Below are 22,524 nucleotides of genomic sequence, written 5' to 3'. Positions count from 1 at the left end.
CAGAAAGCCCCATCACAGTATTCACACTTTTCACATCAATCATCAAATCACCAGACAGTAAAGAGCTTTCAAGATGTTTAGTGTCTTTGATGATGGTTTCTACAAACATCTTTTAGAAAAGCCAAGCATATTACTTCTTCTGGACCACTTCACCTCACCTGTTTGCTGACCTCTTGTAAGAGGCCCAGTTGTACAAAAGATATTCCCTAACAGAAAGCTCATAGGCTCTTCCCAGTGTATCATAGTTCACCTACTCAGTTTTATTCTTGAAAACTTTCATTTTTCTCTTCTTTAGAGTTTTTAAACCTTTGTATTAAGGCTAATTTCCTGTAGCATCAAATATAATTTAAGCAATAGATCAAGGTATATTCCATTTTAAGAAAGACTAGGACAAGAAACACCCCTAAACTCCTCCATACCCAACACTAAAGCAAGTAACTAAGCTTCAGTGATACAGCCTTATGTCTCTTGTGTTCCTTTCACACATGGACCATTGAGCAACCTACCACAAAGTCTGGCAGGCTCTGTATCAAGGGTGGCATGCTCACTGTTCTTTTTATGTCTTTGCCAGTTTGCTCCTCAAAAATATTTGCCTTGCAATTTTAATTTTTTTTTAATTTTCAGAGATTATGCTCTCTTCCATGGTCTTGTTCCTTTATTTTCAATGTATTCCTTTACTCTGCTGTTTAACCATGTTTTAAGGATTCAGACAAAATACTATTTTGTTAGACTTTGTTTTTTCTTTGGGAGAAAAAAAATACTCTTTTCATTTGTAGGAAAAAATTGCACAAAGTCTTTAATATTTGGCTCAGAGTTGCACTGTGCATAAGAAGCACAAGATAAAAGGCAGTCTCTGTCCCCCAGTGATTATAGTTATAATAGTAATAAGGCATTAAAAATTACATAACGCAGCTCTGGCAAGAGAACTGGTCAAAGATAAAATACTACCTGTATTTACTAAATTATGCAGAAAAAGAGGTTTCATTTATTCAGAGTTTTGGTGCATCAGTAATGGCTTCATCTCCAAAGCAGGGGGCTACACAGCCTGCTAATTCTGTGGCCTTCCAGTTGTATCCGGAAAGTAATCTTACATTCACCAGGAAAGCCCGTAATAAGCAAAACATGTATCCAATATCAAGGTCCAATTAACAGATTTAATACAGTATGTTAAGTTTTAATCTTCATGACCGCCCTCAATTTAGCAATAAAAATACCCTACATGGATAAACAATTTGTGTAATCAAAACAAAACAAAACTCAAATAAAAATCTGAAGCTTGATGATTTTTGGAGTTTTTTAAAACACTTTCAAACCTCATCCCAAATGCTTTGCTGAATGACAGAATTTACAGGAATCCATATATATATGGGTTTACCTTACACAGACTTTTAGAAAACAGAGACTGGCAATTCTCATAACCTCTATCCCACATTTCTATTTAATTACTATATTGCAGACAGCTAAAACACCACAGTGTTTGCTTAAGTGGCACATGTTGCAACCTCAGTGGTCAAAAGTTATAGTGATATACAGTATATATGGAACAGTAACTCTTCTGATGATTAGAATAAGCTTTCAGAGCCAGAGAAACAAGAGCATGACCAATATCTTCATGACACATCAACACATCCATAATTGAAAGCGAACATCCCATGAAATTTGCCTGCCTTCTTAAAAAGAAGAGATTTAAATGAAGTGATAAGTGGTTTGAATGATTACCACCAACCAATCAGTGGTACCAAACCAGCAGCCTCCTGGCCACATCCTGCCCATCATACAGGTCACACAGGGCACAAGCAGCTTCCCTTTGCCTGGATGGGGCATTTCAAGTCACACACCAGGGAAGGCCATAGGGGTACTGAGGAAGACAGCAGCTTGGAACAAACTGCTGCCACTGGAAAAGTCCCACTGACTACATCTTTGTGAGTCAACAAAAGGCCTCTGAGAAAGGCTGGCTGAGCTGTGGCTCCATGAAATGCCAACCAGCAGCAACACACTGCTACAGAGGGGAAAACATCAGAGCAGACTGGCACTTAACCTTTGCAACAAAAATGGTAAACCTGACTTTAAAAATGGTAAAGAGCACCCATCTTTCTGCCCCTAGGCTCACAGGCAGCAGCTTCAGCAGTGCACAGAGAGGCCATAACCAGCCCTCCTGTGCCTCTTGAGCATCCTCAAAGCCTGAGCAGTGCAGAATAAAGCAACTGCTACAGCTGTCAGCATATCATGAAGTGGATGGTAGCCACAAATTGTCTCCTCATTTGCAGAGCAGTACATTAGGACAGGTACAGCACTGCAGTGTACCAGGAAGGGTGAGATTCAGCCTAACTTCAGCTGCTCACCTCTGAGAGCCAGCAGCTCTCAGCTTCCCTCTCACTCACTTTACAAGAGCTGGGGTACTTCTCAGACCTGTCACCTCCTCCTGAGGGAGGAATTTAGAAGTGCCTGTTCCACTCTACTCAAAGGGAGCCCAAGACAACCAGGGCAGACAGATGTCAGATGAATTCCTGCAGAGAACCTAATTGTGCACAGTAATGCAATTTGTGCACTCTCCCACCAGTGAGGCATTAGGGCACATACAGGAAATGGCAGGATTTTCTACAGGTATATTAAAAATACCAACTGTCCTCATTTGCCTGCTTATTAACAGCTGAAAAATTACACTCCACATGTAATAGCAAAAGAGGAAGTTTTTATTTAAGCTTTTCTTTTTTGGGGGGCAGAATCTCAAAACTCTACATTTTTATTGATGACAAATGAAGAACATTAAGCAGCTGAACATATATTCCTCCAGGGACACGACATTTAATGATGAGTTTTCAGCTAAGGATCAAAGGCTTCTAAAAGAGCTCTAAAATCACTGTTTCTAACAATTTGACTATCTAAAGCTCATATTTTTCTATTCCATTACATATCACTCTACACAGCACCATCAGCCTTTGGGTTCCTAAATGAAGGCAGCACTTCTAAATTGTCAGAGGAACAGACCTCAAGGAGATTAAAGGATAGAACAGCAGGACTGAGAAGAATGAAACAAACCAGCTAAAGCATCTTAGCAAAGGAACTGAAATACTACATATTTAATTTCCTAATTATCTCCTTGGACTGCTAAAGAGATAAAACAACCACAAAACTGATTCCATGAGAAGCGAAACATTTAAGCAGAATGCCTAAAATAGATGAAATGAACCCAGTTCCTGATGTAACACTGACAAATCTGCACTTGACAATATCTTTGTCAACTGTGACAAACCTCTATAAATGTTCATTAACAGGTACTGATTAGCAGAGTTTCAACAAATTAACCCAGTAATAGTAGCAGCTTTCCAATACACACTTCCAGGTTCAGCACTTGCTCAAGATGAATGCTCAGAGCAGCATGAAATAGACAGTGCTCATGCCCTGTTAACCTCAGAGATAGGAAACAAACCCAAAGAGAGTTCAGAGTTTTTGTAGTTTAATGAAAGCACAGCAAGAGCAATGCTTGCAAAAGGTCACGAGGAAACAACAGCAGTGCAGTAATGCCAACATAAAACTCTCAACCTTTATTTAATCTTAATCCCATTATTCTTTTCCCCACCATGGCAATAAATCCCACTGAACCAAAGGGATGCACACCATTTTCTTTCCTGTGACTGTGTGTAGAAGAATTCCAAATACAAATAAACACAGGACACTTCAGGAGAACTCTTCTGTGTACATATATAGATGTGCACATAAAAACTGCAGAAGTTAAACCTGTTACCAGAAGATGAAAAATAACAAACAGTAGGACAAAAATAGTCTTACTGAACATCATTTTTCTTTCTGTTTACATGCAGGATTAAAGATTACTAAGTCAATGCAGTAGATGTTTCAGTATGCAACTTCATATATTGATTTTCTTTTCCAGGAACATCTAACAGAAGCAGGATACTCTTTTTAAAAGATCCTTTTATAAGCAGAGATTTGACTAAAGGAAAGAAAAAAATCAATACACGAAACACAAAAAAAAATAAATATACAACAGGACTACAATGAAAATCAATTACTCTTTAATAATGACATTTCTTCACCAATGAATGTATATGGACCCTGTTTATTGTTTAATTAATGTATGTTATTCTCTATTAAGCATGGGTTTGCTCCGTTTTAGCTTAAGTGTCTTATTTATTCTCCATAGTTTTTCAGAGCTTCAGCACTAAAATGATGAGCTTCTTTCTTGCTTTTAAGTCAGCATCTCTAAAACCAAAAGAACATACCCACCCACTTTCCAATGTCTTGTCTCCTCTCCAACATCTTTTTTTTTTGTCTTTTTAAGATTGAAGTGATTAAAGAGCTCTGTGCCCTTCTAGAAGATCAAGTCTCAGTCACTGATTAGCAAACATGTCTTCCTTGCAAAACTCAAGCCTCAATAAGTAAGCTAAGTAGAAAAGGAAACATCAAAACAAATGTCATGAGTTAGTGATTTCAACTAATATAAAGTTTTTTTTACAGTAGATACTCAATATTGGAGGGAAGAAAAAAATCAATGCATCTTAAGAAGGATTAAGGAAAGCAATACCAGTTACTCATTATTGATAATATATATATAACCACAGCCATGTCTTGGTAGCATGAGCTACCAAAGCAACATACCATATGTAAATAGCACCAAATAATACCCTTTTCTATTGTTCCCACACAAGACATCAGTGTGAGCTTCCTACCATTTTCCTCTCATTGACAATGTTCTTCAGAAACAGGCAGCTGCACAGAAAAATCACTAAATAACTTGCCAGAACTTACCCAAGTATAGCTGAAGTAGAGATCTTATTTGGTTTCAGAAGAACCTAGAAGTTTCCAGAGGAAAAAAATGAAAGAAAAACTGGATTCTTTCCTTACTACTGACATCAGAGCTGTCAATCCTGGGCATGCTACCTCAATTACGGTTCATGTCAGTCATGCTTTAAGTCTTAGGCTACAATAGTGTTAATAAAGGCATAAAAATCAAATTACTAACATTTTCATGATATAGCTCAAATGCAGGTTTTTGAAACTGAAATGTTTCCATCATTGCAATAAGTTGAGATTAACCCCATGCTGCCTTGCAGCTGCTTATACACCAACACAAGGTCCATCCATAAGACACATGGGTGCTCAGTGTCTCAGCTTTGAACCACAGAGACCTCACACCTCCTCACTTTCCTGAAATCAGGTACAAGATTCACCTTTGTTGAGGTTACAGTTTCTTCACTTATCACCTTCTCTAAGCATTCAGCTACCTTCAGCTTTATGCTGTCAAAAAAATGTAGTTTCATACCTATTCCTTCCAACACTTCCTAAAATAGAGTGGGCTGTTCCTGCTATCCCTGCCAACATATACTAGTCTGCAGTCCACCCCCTGCCTCCACACACATGTATAAGGACACAGTTTAAAAACCCCCTCTGCCAAAACACATTTGACTACTACTCTCATTCTGTCAGTCAAATGAAACTACACCACCTTTCATCTTTATGTATTTTAAAAGATGAGACATGAAAATAGTAAAGGAAATCTCCACCTTTCTCCACAGTTTTCTGGTCCAAAGTTTAACTTGCCATCTCCTCTACATCTGTGCTGTACACAAAAACCCCTCACTCCTCCTGTCTGCAATTTGTTCTGCCAGTCATTTTAAAAAGCAAACACCCTCATGCTCCAAACAAAGTGTTAAGAGCTGATAGTTCTCTATACTTAGCAGGCAATCTGTATTATATAGATTATATACACATATATTATACTCTATAAATAGGATATAATATATCCTGTTTTCAAAGGCAAAAAAACTTAATGATATTTTACATAACACACAAAAAACGACCTTATTCCCCTCCCTTATTTATATGGCACTGAACTTTTTGTCAAGTCAAATAAAACAAAGCTAAATAACAAGAACATTTTTATAATTACTTTGAAAGCTCTTAAATCTGAAACTAAGCAGTTGTACTTGGCCTCATAAATTCCCTTCCCCTCAAATTTGCTGAAAAAAATCTGCCCTTGGGCATGTAAGGCTCTGACAGTGGGTTCCAGTTATGGCTCCCAGTGAGAACCACAGCTCAGCTAAGTAAGAGAAAAGGTGTTTTTCCAGATAACTACTGCATATCCCTAACTATCTTAGTAACTTAATCCTGAAACACTAAAGGACAGCATGTATGTGCTTGGAACAGATCTGGTATTTGCTGATGCTGTAGGTGGCAGCAGGATCTCTTACTCTCTCCTAGCTCTGGCATCCTCCAGAAAAATCTTAGAGAAAAACAGCAAAGCTGCCACTGTTTTGATGATACAATACACTTGACACTGTTAAATTCCTTTCTACTAAAGAAATGGCAGAAGCCTGTAACAGCAGAGTCCCTGCAAACACAGTCACAGCAAAGTGCCTGCCTGCTCATTTAGCTCCAGATGCGCCCACAGCCTGGTGCCATAAATCCCACCATGCTAAGAACAAAAAATCCAAGGTTGCTAAGTGTTATGGCTGACATTTTTACTTCTTCCAGCAAGCTTTCATCTGACATTTTTCCTTGACAAAGGAAGGTCTCAAACAAGTAAAGTGGAGACTGCATCACGTTTTTCCATGCAAGCTAACCAGTAGTGCCATTTATCTTTACTATACAACGCAAACCTAGGTGAAAAACCTAGGAACAAATTAACAGCAGTACATGAGAAAAGAGTCTTGCCTGCCTACTTAAATGCATACACTAAACTCAGAAATTTATTAATACTTAGCAATTATTGCAAGACTGCATTCAAAAGATTGCTGTTTCTAGCATTTACAAGGAATCTGAAAACTGCATACAATGACTATATACATCAGCAATTCTCTCTCAGTTTATTCTTTTAAAAATCATGATGTATACATCCGAAACACACTGACATGAAAGATATGTCAAAAGGGGATTTTTGTTTGGGTTGGGGTTTTTTTGTTTATTTCTTTTTTACACCAGTTTTTTTTTCCCTTGCTAATCTGGAATTCCACCATTACAACTATAGTTAATAAAATGACTCACCAGGGTTGCTTCATTAGGTGAAAGTTATTTTGTATATAAGCACAGAAAAACCAAAACCCATCAATGGGTTGAACACTTTGTTCTAAACCCCAAGAGATGTGTCTTAACTTCGCCTAGTCAGTTCTTGAAACATAATGGCAAATATTCACCCTGCAAAGCCAGTAATCCCTCTAGAATACTTTTCAAAGCAAATTAGACATCTGAACTTTTATTCCCACCCTCATGTCTAGGGCTTCTCTAGAACCTGAACTGAGTTGACCAGAGCCACCCTGGGCAGTGGCTGCCACCTTGCAGCACACTAAAAGATCACAGGTGCTGTGTCCCAGTATAAAATGTTGGGCCCCAACATCCTGTGTGTCTGTAAGACCAGGAACCAGCTGCTGCCTCAAGAACCTCAGTGCTCATGCACGCACTTGTCCCATTCTTTTCTCCTCTCCACTTCCACATATCAGAACCAAGCTGCTCCTTCTCCAGATCGATGGGCAATGAACTTTGCTTGTCTGGACTGTAATTGGTTGGTCTCATAACAAGAGGTTATCTGTCCACAAGCCTTGCCTCACTGCAAAGACATTCACTGTAGGATTCTCAGCAAAGGCAGCTGACTGTGGAGCTCCTTGCCAGGGCTGATTAGACACAGACTAATTGTGGGCAGAGCAAAGTTCAGGACACACCTGTACAAGGAAAGGCCTTTGTTTGACTGTGGCAACAGAGAGCAGCTCTGCTGAATGTGGAGCCCCATATCACCAAACACTCAGGCTGAAAGCCAGCACATACATGGGAATCCTACACTCTTCCAGAACTTTGTTTCACATGTAGATACAAATCAAAAGATACAGAGTCATCGCTTGAAAAACCTGCCTACCCACGGCAAGGGAAAAGAGGAGAGGGATGAGTAGGCTGAGTTGGCTGAAGAAATAGAAACCAGTAAATATTTTGGAAGGGGCCAGGAGGAGTTGGGGATGCAGCAAAAGCCACATACTGTCCTGCACATGTAAGAAAGAAAGTCAGGAAGAAGGGAAATGTAGGTCTACACACACACAAGAAGGCTGCTCTCTAAGCCTCAGCTGACAGTAGAAGAAAGAATGCATACATCTGGGCTAACAGGCAACAGGACAAAGAAAATTACAGATGTATCATCACAAATAGCCAATTATACCTACCTTCTCTACCTTAATGAGGATTAATGCTATAAACAAAAAACAAAACTAACACTTTTTTTTTCCCAGTAGATCAGCATCTGAACTTCTTACCTGAGAATACAAATGCGATCTGAAATTAACTTCTCCCAAACAAGCAAGCAAACATTTTGATATTGCTCCTGTGCATAGGCAAGAGGACCATCTAACTGGCAACAAAGAAATCTTTTTGTCTTTGCTTTTAGTACTTTTTTATTGACGCACCAAATATTTCTGAATCAAAAGGAGACAGTTGACTAGCAGCAGAAGATTAAGAGATTCTTGTTCCTGATTAAACATTTGAAGACTTAGGAGCAGATTACTTCAGTGTAACATGCTTCATTAAATCCAGAACCAGAAGCCAAATCCTGTACCACCTTCTCAAAGCAGAGCTAGATGATGCACACTGAAAATCTTTTCCTCTACAAACCTGACACCATCAGTTCTTACCAGTTTGTGCAAACTTTGACACAGGAAATTGCCAAAGACCCCAAACTCTATACTCAAAGAATGTCACTCTAGCTCCACCTACAAATAAATATGTGTATATTTATTTCACTGTTCCCCAATAACAGCACTTGGCATCTGTCAGACAGTGGTGAAACTACATTTTTTTACCAAACAACACCCAAGAAGAACAAATTTGGTTTATTCTGGCAAGGTACAAGGTAATGGACTAGATTACACAGTTGGAAGCAGACAGGGATGGCTGAATACTTTCAAATCTCAAATGTTGGAATTATAGCTAGCTTTCAGTTGCTGAGCAGTTTTCCACATTCCTTTAAGAATTTTATTTCTTGGGGTTTTTCAGTTGTACAAATTTATGAAGAACTGTATAATATAATCAGCTTGAAACATTGCTCCTCAGATCCAACAGTTCTCAGCCATTGGGTCAGAATAGGAAAATTACACCTTCCAAGTACTACTTTATACCATGGAGGTTTTGACCAGAATTTCTCAAGATGCATGCATCACCAGGAGATATCTGGATTCATTTCAGTGCAAAATAGCCATTAACAAATCATCTTGAGGACTTTTGCCCCTCTACTTCTCCAAGCCTATAACTTCAGTAAGTATATCACATTTGCAACACATTAACCAAGAGCTGCTCTGAAGACTAGGAAAACACTCCTCAACCTATTTGTTTTTGTTACCTTTGATTTCAAAGAGCTCTTTGATATGGTGATTCTCTATTTCTGAACAGTAACGCCTGAAGCAGAGGTTAAATAGCATGGAATGCATTTTCTTTTCCTTTCCACCTTTTTCCTATTCATGGTCTCTTTGCCTCCCCTGCAGCTGCCACAAGAAAAACTTCAGAGCTATTTCAGCCCTCTGGGGTCCCAGTGCAGGAGGCAGGTGGGCTGGTGAGAGGTAAATTCCTGCTGGAGCCCATCTGATGGGCCCAGTCTCCTCCATCAGGCTTTTCTCTTCCTCCACTCCCTAGGCTGGATGGAATGGAGTGAGCTCTGCTGGGGCAGCAAGAGCAAGAATTACTGTATTTAGTGTCATTATGAAACTGGGGCAAGAAGCAGACTAGAGCATGGGAATATGTACACACAGAAGATAAAGTCAAGATGTATCTTCTGGATACATCTCTAAGTCCTCTAACCATAATTTGAGGGACTCTGGGAAGCATACTGGACGCTTGCTGTGATCTTACACCCCTCCATTAATGCCTATTTCTAGGCATCAGGGAGGACAGCAGTGAGACAGTTTCCCTCACAAGGCTACCCTTACGACCTTGTAGGCAGGACTGAGTGGGTGAGAATAGGGAAGAAAGAAAACACCATTAGAGAGAAAAAGAAAAAGCCAACTTCTGAAATCTTAAGAGTTATCCTAGTAGGGTCTCCTTTTATCAACAGCACAGATGCACCATTATCAGCAAGTAGGCACCAGAATGTCTATGTAGTGCAGGGGTTTTCATCAACAAAGAATTTAGTGATCTTCCAGGAGCATCACTGTGCTATTTTGAACACCTTTTCACTTGCTACATGGCCTGTAAGCTTGTCACTATGCTTTAGGGAGCGCTCACTACAAGGAGGTTGCATGAAGACTTTTCTTATAGTATTCAGTTCACCTTCAGCACTTCAAACAGACCATGACAAAAATTGGATCTGAAAGTGGATGTGCTTGCACTGTGTAACATGATTTTCAGTGCCACTCACACATGATTTAGACAACATCATCACAGATTAAATATACCAAAATTCAAGGATAGGCTACTTTTTTATTACATCCTTTGGCTGTATGAGACTTAAAGGAAGACTGGATAATGGCAGTGACTCTGTTATAAGAACAGAGATTGCAAAAACCTCAGAGGCAAAAAAACCCCAACCCAAAACAGGGAAAACATACTGCAAGGCATGAAAGAGATGCAAAACTGCTCAGAGAATATAAAAATTGTTACAAAAACCAAGCTATTTACATTATCTGTAAATGCCTCAATCTGTTCAGTTATTTCTGTTTCAAGTTTTCTTTCAGTTCTGTAACTTGATAATGCCACAAAAAAGCAACCTTTCTCCATAATACATTCTCTAAACCATTTCTTCCCTATGCAGGGCTCAAACATCTTCATTCAGTGCCATAACCTGGCCTCAACGAGCCATGAAACACACCCTGGCTCACAACCCTGCAACACAGCACTCACATCCAGAACCTCATCAAAAACTCATTTGTGCCAACGGAAGGTCACCCTCCTGTTTCACTGCATCATTAAAACCACTTCCTCTGACTATTGAAAAGTGCAATGTTTACTTGTAACCACAGCACTTAGAGCCACTAAACCCAGGAAACATCATGGAAATACTCACATCTATTAATAGACCATTAAGCATATGGGAAAAATATGTCCTGGGGCTGATGCATGGTATCAAAAGTCAAGACACATGAAAGTAAAGCCCTACTGGCTCCTTTCCCCTCAGGAGAGGGAAAGGAGAACTAGAAATCATCCACCATTTATTTTGGAAGCCATAATTTGCTCACTGTTTATCAATGTTTTAAGAGGCCCAACAGCACACTCCACTTCTCTCCCTGGGGTTTCTTTCCCCTGACACAGAGAGGGTCTGCACACACACACAGATGCCACATTCAACACAAACAAGGGAATGAAAACTGGCAAGATGCAGGTAAGTCACCAGCAAAAGGCAAAGGAAAACTCTCCCCATTTTTGATACCACCCTCCCATGGGAAGGGAAATCAAATCCCTTAATTTAAAATATGTTAAAATCACAGTAATGATATGTGGATAAACACTGCAATATGTCCTGTTTTCCCTTCTGAGACAAAAGGAAAGGTCCTTTCTTGGGTGATTTGTCATGCAGCAAACTTAGGAGCATAAAAAATACTTTTGTTTCACATGGCTGGAGTTTTTTCAAAATTAAGTTTAATTTACTCCCAATATAATTGGATATTGAAATTTTATTCCAACTCAACAATCAAGGCTAGTTTATTCAAACAGGAGTATTCCAGCTCTCACTTGGAGCTCTGTCTGGACCCCTTCAGAACTCCTGCTCTGGTTACAACCCCTGGCATGCCACAGCACCTTTGGAAAGTTTGTGTATTTCTGTTTTGATTGTAGCCACATGAAGAATTTCAGTATTCCACACCCACGAGCAAAATTTATTTCAAACTATAAATATTTGAATGAGCATTTTTCTGAATTAAAGCAGAGCCTTGATAACTACTGCTTGGCATGAAACAGGTAATTTGATAATGCATATGGATTGAACTGGGCAAGGCGTAGTTGCAGATCTTCCTAAGCAAAACAAAACCACAACACATCCTCCAGCATCTGGCACCAAAACAGACAAAATTGTACTAACTGTAGTAATGCTACCACTGTTTTCTTGAAGATTTTTTGATATGCTTTTACAGTGGCATCCACAAATTGATGTATGGTATCATGTACTTTTATCTAACACATCCATTGCCATCCTATCAAAATCTCAGGTAGAAGTGATAAATTCTCACTCATGTTATTTATTGAAATCACTACTAGGAAAAAGAAGTATCTAAGAGAAACTGTTCAACAAAGAAAGCTAGATTTATGAAGCTTCATTTCTTCTAAACTGGTTGAATGCACAACACACTTGTGATGGTGTTAAGGTTATGGGGCATAAAATCTATTTTCATTTTTGTGCAAGCAGATGTATTACCATGCACAAAGCCACCAAGGCACCTGACTCTGGCATGAAGTAACAATGCAGAAGACACCCCAGATTAAAATGCTCATCATATTACACCAAGTTAATACATATTCCATGGACTGGTCCTCTTGGAAGGCAAATGCAAGCACACAGGAATGCAAAACAACACATGTAATTACTGCTGAAGGGGTTGACTTTGAAAGCTCAGAAAATTTCATCTATTTCTGTACTCAAAATACAGAAAATAAGAGTTCACAGATTTTTCACAAACTAGAAAAAAGTGATTTGAATGTCCAACACTGCATTAAATGTATATTTACTTTTGTAAGGAAAAACAAAGCTCAAAAAGTTAAACATTATATGATGCACAGGAAACAATCTCTTCTGTTAAATCATTAGAAGAAATTGAGTTCAACATTGTTTCTCCAACTGGTCCAATCAAAAAGCACACACCTGTAACACTGGAACACAAAAAAGTTGCATTTTACACATTGTAAAGGAATGAATATAACAAAAGTGAAACATTAATATGAGAAGGTTGCTATTGGCATCTTTATGCAGAGAAAAGTAACATGAAAACACAGAGAAAAAACAAACTTTGGCACACAGAGAAAAACAGATTAAAGCAAGCTCATGCCTAAGCCAACAGCTACCACAGCACAACTGTGCAAACCCTGCACAACATCAGGAATACCTCTTCTATTCATCACTGCTTTGGAGCTCCTCACTGAAAAGCTCCTAAAACAACAAATACCTGCTGTGTAACTGAAGTTGATGCAAAGATCACAGAAATGCTTTATCAATCTCGGCAAAGCAGGCGTTTGTCTGCAGCACCTCAATACTACAGGAATAATCAGCTCCCCCTCGATCAAAGGAAAGCAGACACAAACACATGAAAGAAGCAGCAAAAGCCTTCAGATATTCAAGCGCACAAGCAAAACTGATGTCCCAGAATTTAGGGCAAAACGGTTTGATCTGACATTTGGCAAACAAAGGTGACACACACAAATAATACATTAAATGAAAAGAAGCACAATACTTCACAAAACTTCAGATCACAGAGGGCATAGATATTAAATAATTATAGGAAAGTGTAACTACTGTGGATAATGCATTTAAGAGCTACAGGAAGAAAATTACAAAAACCAAGAATGTGACCAACAAGCATTTGAATATATTAGTTCATTACAACTGCAAAAAGCCCAAAATGTACATGCATTATATATGTGCATACACAGAGGACAACTCAAAGCTAGAAGTAATTCCATATGAAACATTTAGATTGCTATTTAACTACAACAAGAAGTACTTTACTAAGATTCCAACAACATTCAGATCCACAGAGAGTGCTAGGGTTTTAGGATCTTGACATCTTCATGAAGAAGCTGTCAAGATCCTGTCATGTTTTTCTTCACAAATTAAGGAAAACAATAGTGTATTATTTGAATGACAAAGTCTGTCAGATGCATTAGTCTTTTAAACAACATAACAATAATCTTGAGAGTTTTTTAATGGTTAGATGGATTTCCACTTTGTGAGACCCACTTATCTTTGCACAGTGACACATCATCATTAATCATTGTGGAGATAAGCCACAGTGAAAGGTATTTCTAAATATCCAAAGTCAGCCCAGGGTAATGTGACTACCCAAGATTTCAAGTCACTTTTTTCACTGGGTGAGCTGCTTGAACACAAGTACATTGGGAAAACTGATACATACCATGTTCCTACATGCACTAATTCCAGGCACAGAAAATACACCAGTAATATAGCAAACTGTGATGAAAACATCAAACAGGAGTCAATTACAGCCAAATAACTCAGAAATTATGTAAAATGACCTAAAACAGGCAAATTAAAATTAACCCTGTTACAGTACTGAACTTTGCTTTTGATTGCTCCAATAACCTTGGCTGAACATTATTATTTCTTCCACTATTTAAGCATATTATCCAGATTTCCCCTCTCATCCAGTAGATGTCTACAAGAAAGTTAAATCTGAGTGTGTAATACAAGTAACTAAATGCAGTTAGCATTCCCAAAATTTGCATTAGCTTCCTGATCAGCTTCATCTCTCTTCATCTTATAAATAACTGGACCTGCACAGTCCAGTTATTTATAAAAACTCCATAAAACAGTATCTTAAACAAAAAAGCATTATATAAATTGATGTAGAATCTAAACTGAGGATTACTGCTTCTAGGATCTGCTCAACAGCTTGAGCCAGTCACAAAGGGCTGGAAGCTGCAATGCCCTATCAGAGAGCTGGTGCAAAAACCTGATTTCACAAGGAGTGGTCAAGATAAGTAAAAGAGAACAGCCAAACAAGCTACTCAATAATCCTGACACTGGGACCTTCTTGCAAAGATAAAACACACAAGAAGGAAATCAGATGTTTTTTCCAATCATCTAAGCAGTCCGGAATTGAACAGAATTTAAAGCCTTGCTTTGTTCTGTAGCCTTAGAAAGCATTTATAAGTAAATGCCAGACATAAGATTTTTTTAAGAATTTCCCCTGTCAGTTTTGGTCCACATACATTGAATGACTGATAACCAAAAAAGTTATAATTGTATTTTATTTATTCATGAGATTTTAAAAAGCTTTACTACATAAATCTTCATACAGTATCATCACACAGGATACATCGTTTCATTTACATTAAATACAAACATACTTCTTCAATTAGCACATCTAGAAATAATTACCTAATGTTAAAAAAAGCATTCCTGATGCCTTTCCACTGCTATGGATACACCAGCCACCAAAGCAAATGGAGCTATGTGACACTGTACAAAGCTGTCCTATAAACACTAAAGCTTTCAGATGCTTTACTTCCCCAACCTGTGCATTTCAAGTGATACACCTTCCTTTTACTGCTGCAGCCCTGGAATTCAAAGGCAAGACATTTTTCTTCAGTGCCGTTTAGTGAACTTTACTGGAAAGAGGTTTGATTTTGCTTTTTTAAGGACAAAGCCAATACTTTAAATACTGAAACAGTAACCTTGAGATGTATTAAACTGCCCTGAACTAAAGCCAATAGTTGCAAATGGTAATATCACATGAAAAGCAGCACATGAATTAACCTTGGGGATAAACAACCTTGAGTGTCCATATATGAGAGACAACATTACAGTACAAAAAGAAGAATGTAAGTACACGTTGGTTAAATCATTTTGGCCTATGAGAAATCACTTGGAAAAGCAATGAGATCAAGAAGAAAAACCCACACAGTATTTTTAAAGGCATCCACACATTAATTCCTCTCATACAAACTGGTTTTGTGATATACAGTCTAAGATGGCACAATACATCATTTTTTCTATTAAATTCTATTAGACATGATCATGTTTTCTATAAGGAAAAAACCCAAACAACCAACAAACACATCCTACTCTGAAAATCAAAGTGTCCAGTATTTCAACCTCCTAGCACATACTTTAAGCAAATCTCACCAGGCAATAAAAAGGAAGACAAGAGATTCAATACTGAGCCATTTGTCCTTCAAATGCTCTTTAGTCATTACCTTTACTACAGACAGCAGCAGCAATAATGCCCACATTTTGGTCACCTAACACTCCCCCTGACAAAAAGATTCCTACGGTGTCTTCTCATGCTATTGTTTGCCTCATGCCTTTGATTTTTGGCAAAGGGATATAATTGAGCTCTGCAATTATTATTTTCTTGTACCACAGAATTTTGCTCCTTGTTTGCAGAATTAGAAACAATTTAACAGTATTCTCTCCTCAAGCAGTAAAGAGAGGCAAAAAAATCCATTACTGCAGGCTTGCATGTTACAGCTTGGTCTGGGCAGACAGTCTGAAGTGCTTTGCTTGCACTGCCATCCTAACAATTCCCCCAGCACTGGAGGATCCTACAGATCAAAGCTCAGGTGCTGCCAGAGAACTACAGTTTGGGAAGGGGAACAGTGGCTACAGTCACTGCCTGCTGTTGGCAGCACCCTTTCGGAGAACAACACCGTGGGAAAGAGCATTTTACTCTGGAACAGAGAGGTAAGGTTCTTCCTATGCCTAGGACCAAGACAAGGACTCCAGGACCAAGGCATACATATAAACATGAATTTATATGAGAGAGCATCATGTCCACGTCCACATTAATGATGCACTTTAGTAGCTGTTGTGCTTGTTACAAAATTGGCAAGTCACACAAAAAAGAGCCTCATTCTCTGCTGCAGGAGATCAAATGCCATCCATACTGCTGTCTGTAACACACCCCACACACAGACAATCTTTTACACCACGTCATGTATTATCTTCTAGCAGACAATTCAAATAATGAATTTGGCCAAGACCACTCTGTACATACTGCCTTCCTTGGGTACTAGTGCTCAAATGCCAATGCTTGGCCACAGGTAATGACACCTGTCTGTGCCTGTCCATGCCCTACAATATGTGACCCATTTGATTCTCTCTTTAATTAGAGTACATGCTACCTTTTCTATGGATTCCCAATCTCATACAAGGTGAAAAATGGTGAAAAATAGATTATGTACTGGTCAATATAAGGAGTGAAGGCTTTTTGCAACATTCACCTCTGAAGTTACAATGTATAAACTAAAAAAAAAAAAACAAAACAAACAAACAAAAAAAACATAAAAAGAAAAATGTCTGGGAAGAGTGCAAGTGAATATTGGGAAGAATTCCCTATGCTTTAGACAGGAGGTTTAAAAAAATCCTCACAAATATGAATTCTGAGCATTAATTTCCTCCTGTCTTCCATGTGAAATACTAAGAAATGGAGACCCAAGTCCTAGAAGTGCCTGACTACTCAACAGCAACAGCCTCACAGCAAAAGCCACAACTGCTCAGCATGTGGAGAACGGTGAGGAGCAGCAAACACAGGTGTTCCCAGCTCCTTCCTTGGCTCCTCACACTGTGTTACCTCGGAGAAGTCAAAGTCTCAGATTCCCTCTCCATAAATTTGGAAGAGTAATCCTTCTTTATCTCCCAAAGCAATTGCAAAGCTACTTTTAGTCACTACAGTGGCTTAGGACAAACGGGGAAATTAATTCCCTCTTATGCACCAGGTTCAGATGGTTTACCATCCACAAAGCAGAGGCTCCATACCAGATAATTAAGGTAAAAGTGTAATGAGCACCTGCATAACACCTTAATCACCACTCATCTCACACGGAGCCCAGGGGAAGTCAGTCATGCGAAGGAGGAGCAGCCAGACCCACCCCAACACCTACATGTGAAGCCAAGAGCCAAGGTCACGACCCCCAGCCTCAGCCCCAACACCTCACGGCGCTGGGGAATTGATCCCATGCCAGGTGCTGTTCCCACATGCAGCACAGCAACCTCCACACATCTCACACATCCTTTTCATCCTCGGAAATGAAAAGTTGTGTTCGCCGAGCAGCGAGGAGGGACCTTAACCAGGAGCCGTGCCTATATAAGGGCTCTGCGTGCGGTGTTCACGCCCGATACCTGCTCAACCAGTTTGCTGCCCGGGCTGGGCAGCACCGGCACAGGCAGGCCCAGGCACCGCCGAGCAGGAGCTTTACAAATCGCTGCCTCCCCGCTCTGCACTTCGGGGCACAGCCGAGCTGCCGCCCGCCCGCCCGCCCCGGCAGCACCGCCGGCGGCCGAGGAAATCGCGGCGGCACAAAAGCCACCTCATGGCAAACACCTCCCGCCCCACAAAGGGCAAGGACGGGGATCGCCAGGAGCCGCAGGCGGGACCCGCTCCGTGTCCCCTCGGGAGCGGCCGCCCAGCGCCGGCACCGCCGCGGCTCCCGCCGACAGCGGCCGCCCCATCCCTCCGAGATGGCGGCCGGACCCGGCGGCACCTGCCGGGGAGCGACCCCTGCCTGCCCCCTGCCCAGGACTCGGGCAGCGCCGGCGCCGGGCAACGAAAGACGGGACGGGACAGCGCCGGGGGAAGCCGCGGGATGCGGGCGGGGGAGCTGCCGTCCCCCGGCACGTCGCGGGGCCGCGGCCCCATCCCTTACCTGTAGCCCGCGGGTGGCTCCGCGCAGCCCCCGGCTCCGCCATCTTCCCCGCCGGTGCCGCCGCCGCGTCCCGCCGGGGCCGGCTGGGCTGGCTGCGCCCGCGGCCGCCGCACAGGCGCAGTGCCCGCCCCGGCACCTGACGGCGCGGCGGATGGAGGAGGGAGGGCGGGCCGCGGCCGGGCCCTCACGGCGGGGCGGGCCCGCTGCCCAGGTGGGGCCGCGCCCCGCCCTCAGCGCTCCGGCTGCGGGGCTGCGCTCGGGCAGGGGCGGCCGAGCGGCGGTGCAGTGCCCGGGTGCGTTCACTCAGGTTATCCCCGAGAGCCGAACAACGAGCGCTCTCCGGCTTACCGGGCCGATCCGGCCGTTTTCCCAGATTTTTCCATCCAGGTGTTTGCGCCCGCTGTTTGCAGCCTCGTGCGGCCTCAGGTGAATCGATGGCACCGGGGAAAGGCACAGCCGCGCCCTTCCCAACCGGGTGTGGTCGCGGTTCCCCCACGGGGTCCCTTCGGGCCGGGCTGGCCCTGCAGCGGCAGGGCCACTTTGTACTCGGTGTTAGAAGGGGAGAAATTAACATAATCTTTGTTTCTCCTCATCACTCACATACTAGCGGTTGAACTCCCCTCCCCAAAATTTCAACACACACCTTTGATGCTTCTTTTGTTCCCCCATTACTGGTTTTGCTGTTTCCGGACCGTGTTGGGACAGCAGTGCCCGGCGGGCGCACACGGCCGCAGGGCTTGCGGCGTTGGGGCAGCTCCTGCTCAAAACGTTTCCAGAACTGGTGTAAGATGTCAAACGCCTTATTGACCCATCTTCACTGCCAATTTACCAAAATTTAAATGTAAGATAGATTTAATCCTTACACTTTTCATTCTTACTCCTTTTGTTTTCTTCTTTTTGCCAAGCAATTATGTTACCTTTATATTCTTCACCTGAAAGTACAGACCACAGTCAATATGAGAGGAAGGAGGAGGACAGCATTTACTTTGGTTTTCCTGATGTGTCTCCTATTTCCTAAGACTTCCTAATCACTATTTCCTAAGAGGCAATTATTCTATTGGGGTGCTGGGCAGCAATTCTTCCATCTAGACATTGAAGTGGCGTTGTCATGTGTGGGTTCACATACCTCAATAAAAGTTTAGCAACACAGATTTAGGGTTTCTGGTGCCTATCGTAACAATTATTCCTAATGTTGCTTTATCAATGAAATATGTAATTTTCATTGCTTATAACTGCCACGTTTTGAAAGTGCCAAATGATGTTTTCATTTCAGCTGTTTCTCCCACTAACCCTACATCAATTGCACAGTTTTGGTCACATTACAGAAGAAAAAACCCATCTCTCTTACTGTAGCTGTTCCTCCTAATTTCCAGGGGCTCCTTTGGCCACAAAATCAAAAGAAGGAAGAATCTCCTGTAACAGTAATTAATCTTCAGCCTGTTTCTCATCTGTCTGATGAACACATGGGAAAGAACAGCTGGTGTCAGTGCAAGATATATGGGCTTAGTGATGAGGAAAAAGAAACACAGAGAATGAATTTCCAGGACTGGGAAACAGGACAGCAGAGAATGGATGTGAGGCATGAAAAGATGGAAGATTATGGCCAGAGACTGGAGAAAGGGGTATGAGGGTGGGAGGGTATTCAGGCAGTAGCCAGTGGCTGAAAGGAGATGGGGATACTGGAGAATCTGCCCTGAGGAACAGGAGCCCACCAGTGCTGGCTCTCAAGTGGTCATGAAGCCCATAAGCACAGCATGTCACATGGAGAAAGAAGTGTTCTCCTACTACTTTAATTTTTTCTGATAGTTGGTTCACAGCATTCAGACCTGCAGTCATGCCATGAAAAAAAAAAAGGATATTTTAAAGAAGACTTAAGGCAACTATACAGTAAACGTGACAGCTCCAAAGACAAAGCCCTCCCCTACAGTATTGTATGTTGTTTGTGATAGGAATCAGTTTTTAAATTACCTTTGCAGAGTGGTTTTTTCCACAAAACTCCTGCCTCATTCAATACAAGGATGTCTTTAATTAATGTATAATTCTTCAACGTTTCTCTTCATTTTCATTATGTAAAGTGCAATCTTTCATGTCATATTCTCTGTACATTCTTCAAACCCTGCCTTGAAGGCAGGTTAATTAATTTCCATGATGACTTTCCTGTGGTAGTCTTATAACTCCTTCAAAACATTCATAAATTTAACTTTGTAGCAGCCTTCTTAGTTGAAGTAGTACTATTATCATATTTTGCACACAGGGAAGAGCTAACAGAAGGTAATGTGTCTGGAGTTGTCTGTGGTGGTTTGTTAATTCTTTTATGTTGTGGAGGCTGGCAGGTTGTTTGAAAGCAAGGAACAGTGGATTTAATACAGTGTGCATCCACCAGCACTTCAGAAACAAGAGCATAACTGTTCTTGCTCTGGTTTGACTTTAAATACTTCATAGATCTTTAAGCACTACATGTAGTGGGTTACTTAGGTAATCTACTAAAGCTTTGGTATGCACTTACACCTGCCAGTCAGGAGCTATTTTCAGCATGTCTGTGTATCCTTCTTTATGACAAATAGAAGAACTCTGGGAAATTTTTTAATATTCAACCTTCAAAAAGGAAGTTATGAACAGTTAATTTTACCTATAGTTTACAGAACAAGATTATTTTCTTGACTATAGCAGCAAAAGGGGCCTTCCCAGCTGTGGTGGGACTACAGCCAGCATTTGCATGCTTAGAACTGGGGATGTCACCATGTTCCTCCCTAACTCTCCACAGCCCACTTTCCTTTAATGTTCCTTCCTATCAGCAGAAGGAAAGAAGGAAAGCATCCTAGAGGTTGCTCCTAGAGGGGCAATGGGAGGGTCCACTTTTGAGTGATAGGGGAAGGATTACACAACTTTTACACAGTCCTATAGTCTTTGGTTGCTGAGGGATGGGATTGGAAAATTTCTCCTCATCTCCTGGGCCAGGAGTGTGAATTATCACAGCGCTGCCTGCAAGGGCAATGAGACAGCAGGGAGAAACTCTGTGTTTGCTGGGCGTTACCAGTCTCTGATCAGCAGCTCTCTGGCATAAATTATAAAGCAGTGCAGGAATTTCCCCAACACAGAACTTCATCTCTGTAAGGCACATCACATTGAGCACTCCATTTGGGAAAGTGTTTATTGCAGATACTTTGATTATTCTGCTTTCTTCATCTGAAGCCCAGTTTGTCCTGCTAAGAATGAAGCTCTGGTAACACTTGTTCTAGATTGTTGTACTTTGAAACATTGTTCTTTCTTTTAAGGCGTGTTGTGCATTGCTAAAATCAGCACCACCTTGGATTTCTTTTGTGGTAAACATTTTTCCTCTCTTCCCACACATTTTGAGGAGATTCTTTATTTAAAAAAGGTCTGTGCAAATGAGCTACCATAGGTGATGGTCAACCTAAGCCTGTGAAAATCTCAGAGGTAAATCTGTAGAGAAATAAATTCTTACAGTCAGCTCAGGATGCAGACAGAAAAAAGCTGGAGAGACTGATAATTTTGTCACCTTAACAGACATTCAGATAAAAACTGTCAAAAGTGTAAACTAAATTTTAAAACCTTGTCTTCTTTTCTCAGTGTTTTTGAGATGGTGGTATCTATGCAACCATCCCACCCGAGGAATGCTTCTGAAGGAAAACAGAACAGTCAGTCCTGAGCAAACTAGCCAAATCTACAGTGTTACAAATCTATGTTGGTCCACAGTTTTTGCTGTATTTTGCCATTTTGAGTCAATAGCCAAGAATTTGAGTGCCCAAAAAAAGTAAGGCAAGTAGAATGGCTGCCTGGTGTATTTCAGTTGGAGCAACTAGCCTAGTGTCATGCAAACACTGCATGTCAGAGATGGTAAATCCATTTCTCCCAGGCAATATTTGTCTGCTTTAATTTCAAAATCATCCTTCTTTTTCTGAAACTTGGAAGTCCAGTGCCTCACAACCTCTGGATGAAATTCAGTGATTAGACCAAAGTATTTTTACAAGCAGTGCAAAGTCATCTGGAAGGAAGTGCTCCTCTTCACCAGGTAAGTTTGTGTTCTCTGAGATAAACAGAACATGAGTCAGAAGTTAGAAAGAGTGTTTTAGCACATGCATCAGAAACTGAAGAAAGGTGGTGTGTATAACTAAATAGAGTTGTTCCTGATTGTTGAAATATTAACTCAGCATCTTAAGCATTCCCCTAAAATAGATTACAAGGTTAAGGTCACATAGGGGTAAGACA

At 41.0% G+C, this 22,524-nt stretch overlaps 1 protein-coding gene across 7 annotated transcripts in view; it reads right to left on the bottom strand.

The window, feature by feature from the left end:
* Positions 1-18,402, bottom strand: part of MAP7D2 (MAP7 domain containing 2) — a 79,290-nt gene extending 60,888 nt beyond the window's left edge. For all 7 annotated transcript variants that reach the window (XM_030952299.1, XM_030952326.1, XM_030952335.1 and 4 more), the window contains exon 1: positions 18,295-18,402. In XM_030952299.1, the coding sequence (XP_030808159.1) occupies positions 18,295-18,337 (43 nt within the window). In that variant the 5' untranslated portion in view covers positions 18,338-18,402. The remainder of the gene's footprint in view (positions 1-18,294) is intronic.
* Positions 18,403-22,524: the final 4,122 nt, after the last annotated feature.

Source organism: Camarhynchus parvulus, chromosome 1 (genome assembly GCF_901933205.1).
Source record: "Camarhynchus parvulus chromosome 1, STF_HiC, whole genome shotgun sequence".
NCBI classification, from domain to species: domain Eukaryota; kingdom Metazoa; phylum Chordata; class Aves; order Passeriformes; family Thraupidae; genus Camarhynchus; species Camarhynchus parvulus.
The sequence above is the reverse complement of the archived record's forward strand: the minus strand, read 5'-3'. Positions and strand labels throughout refer to the sequence as shown.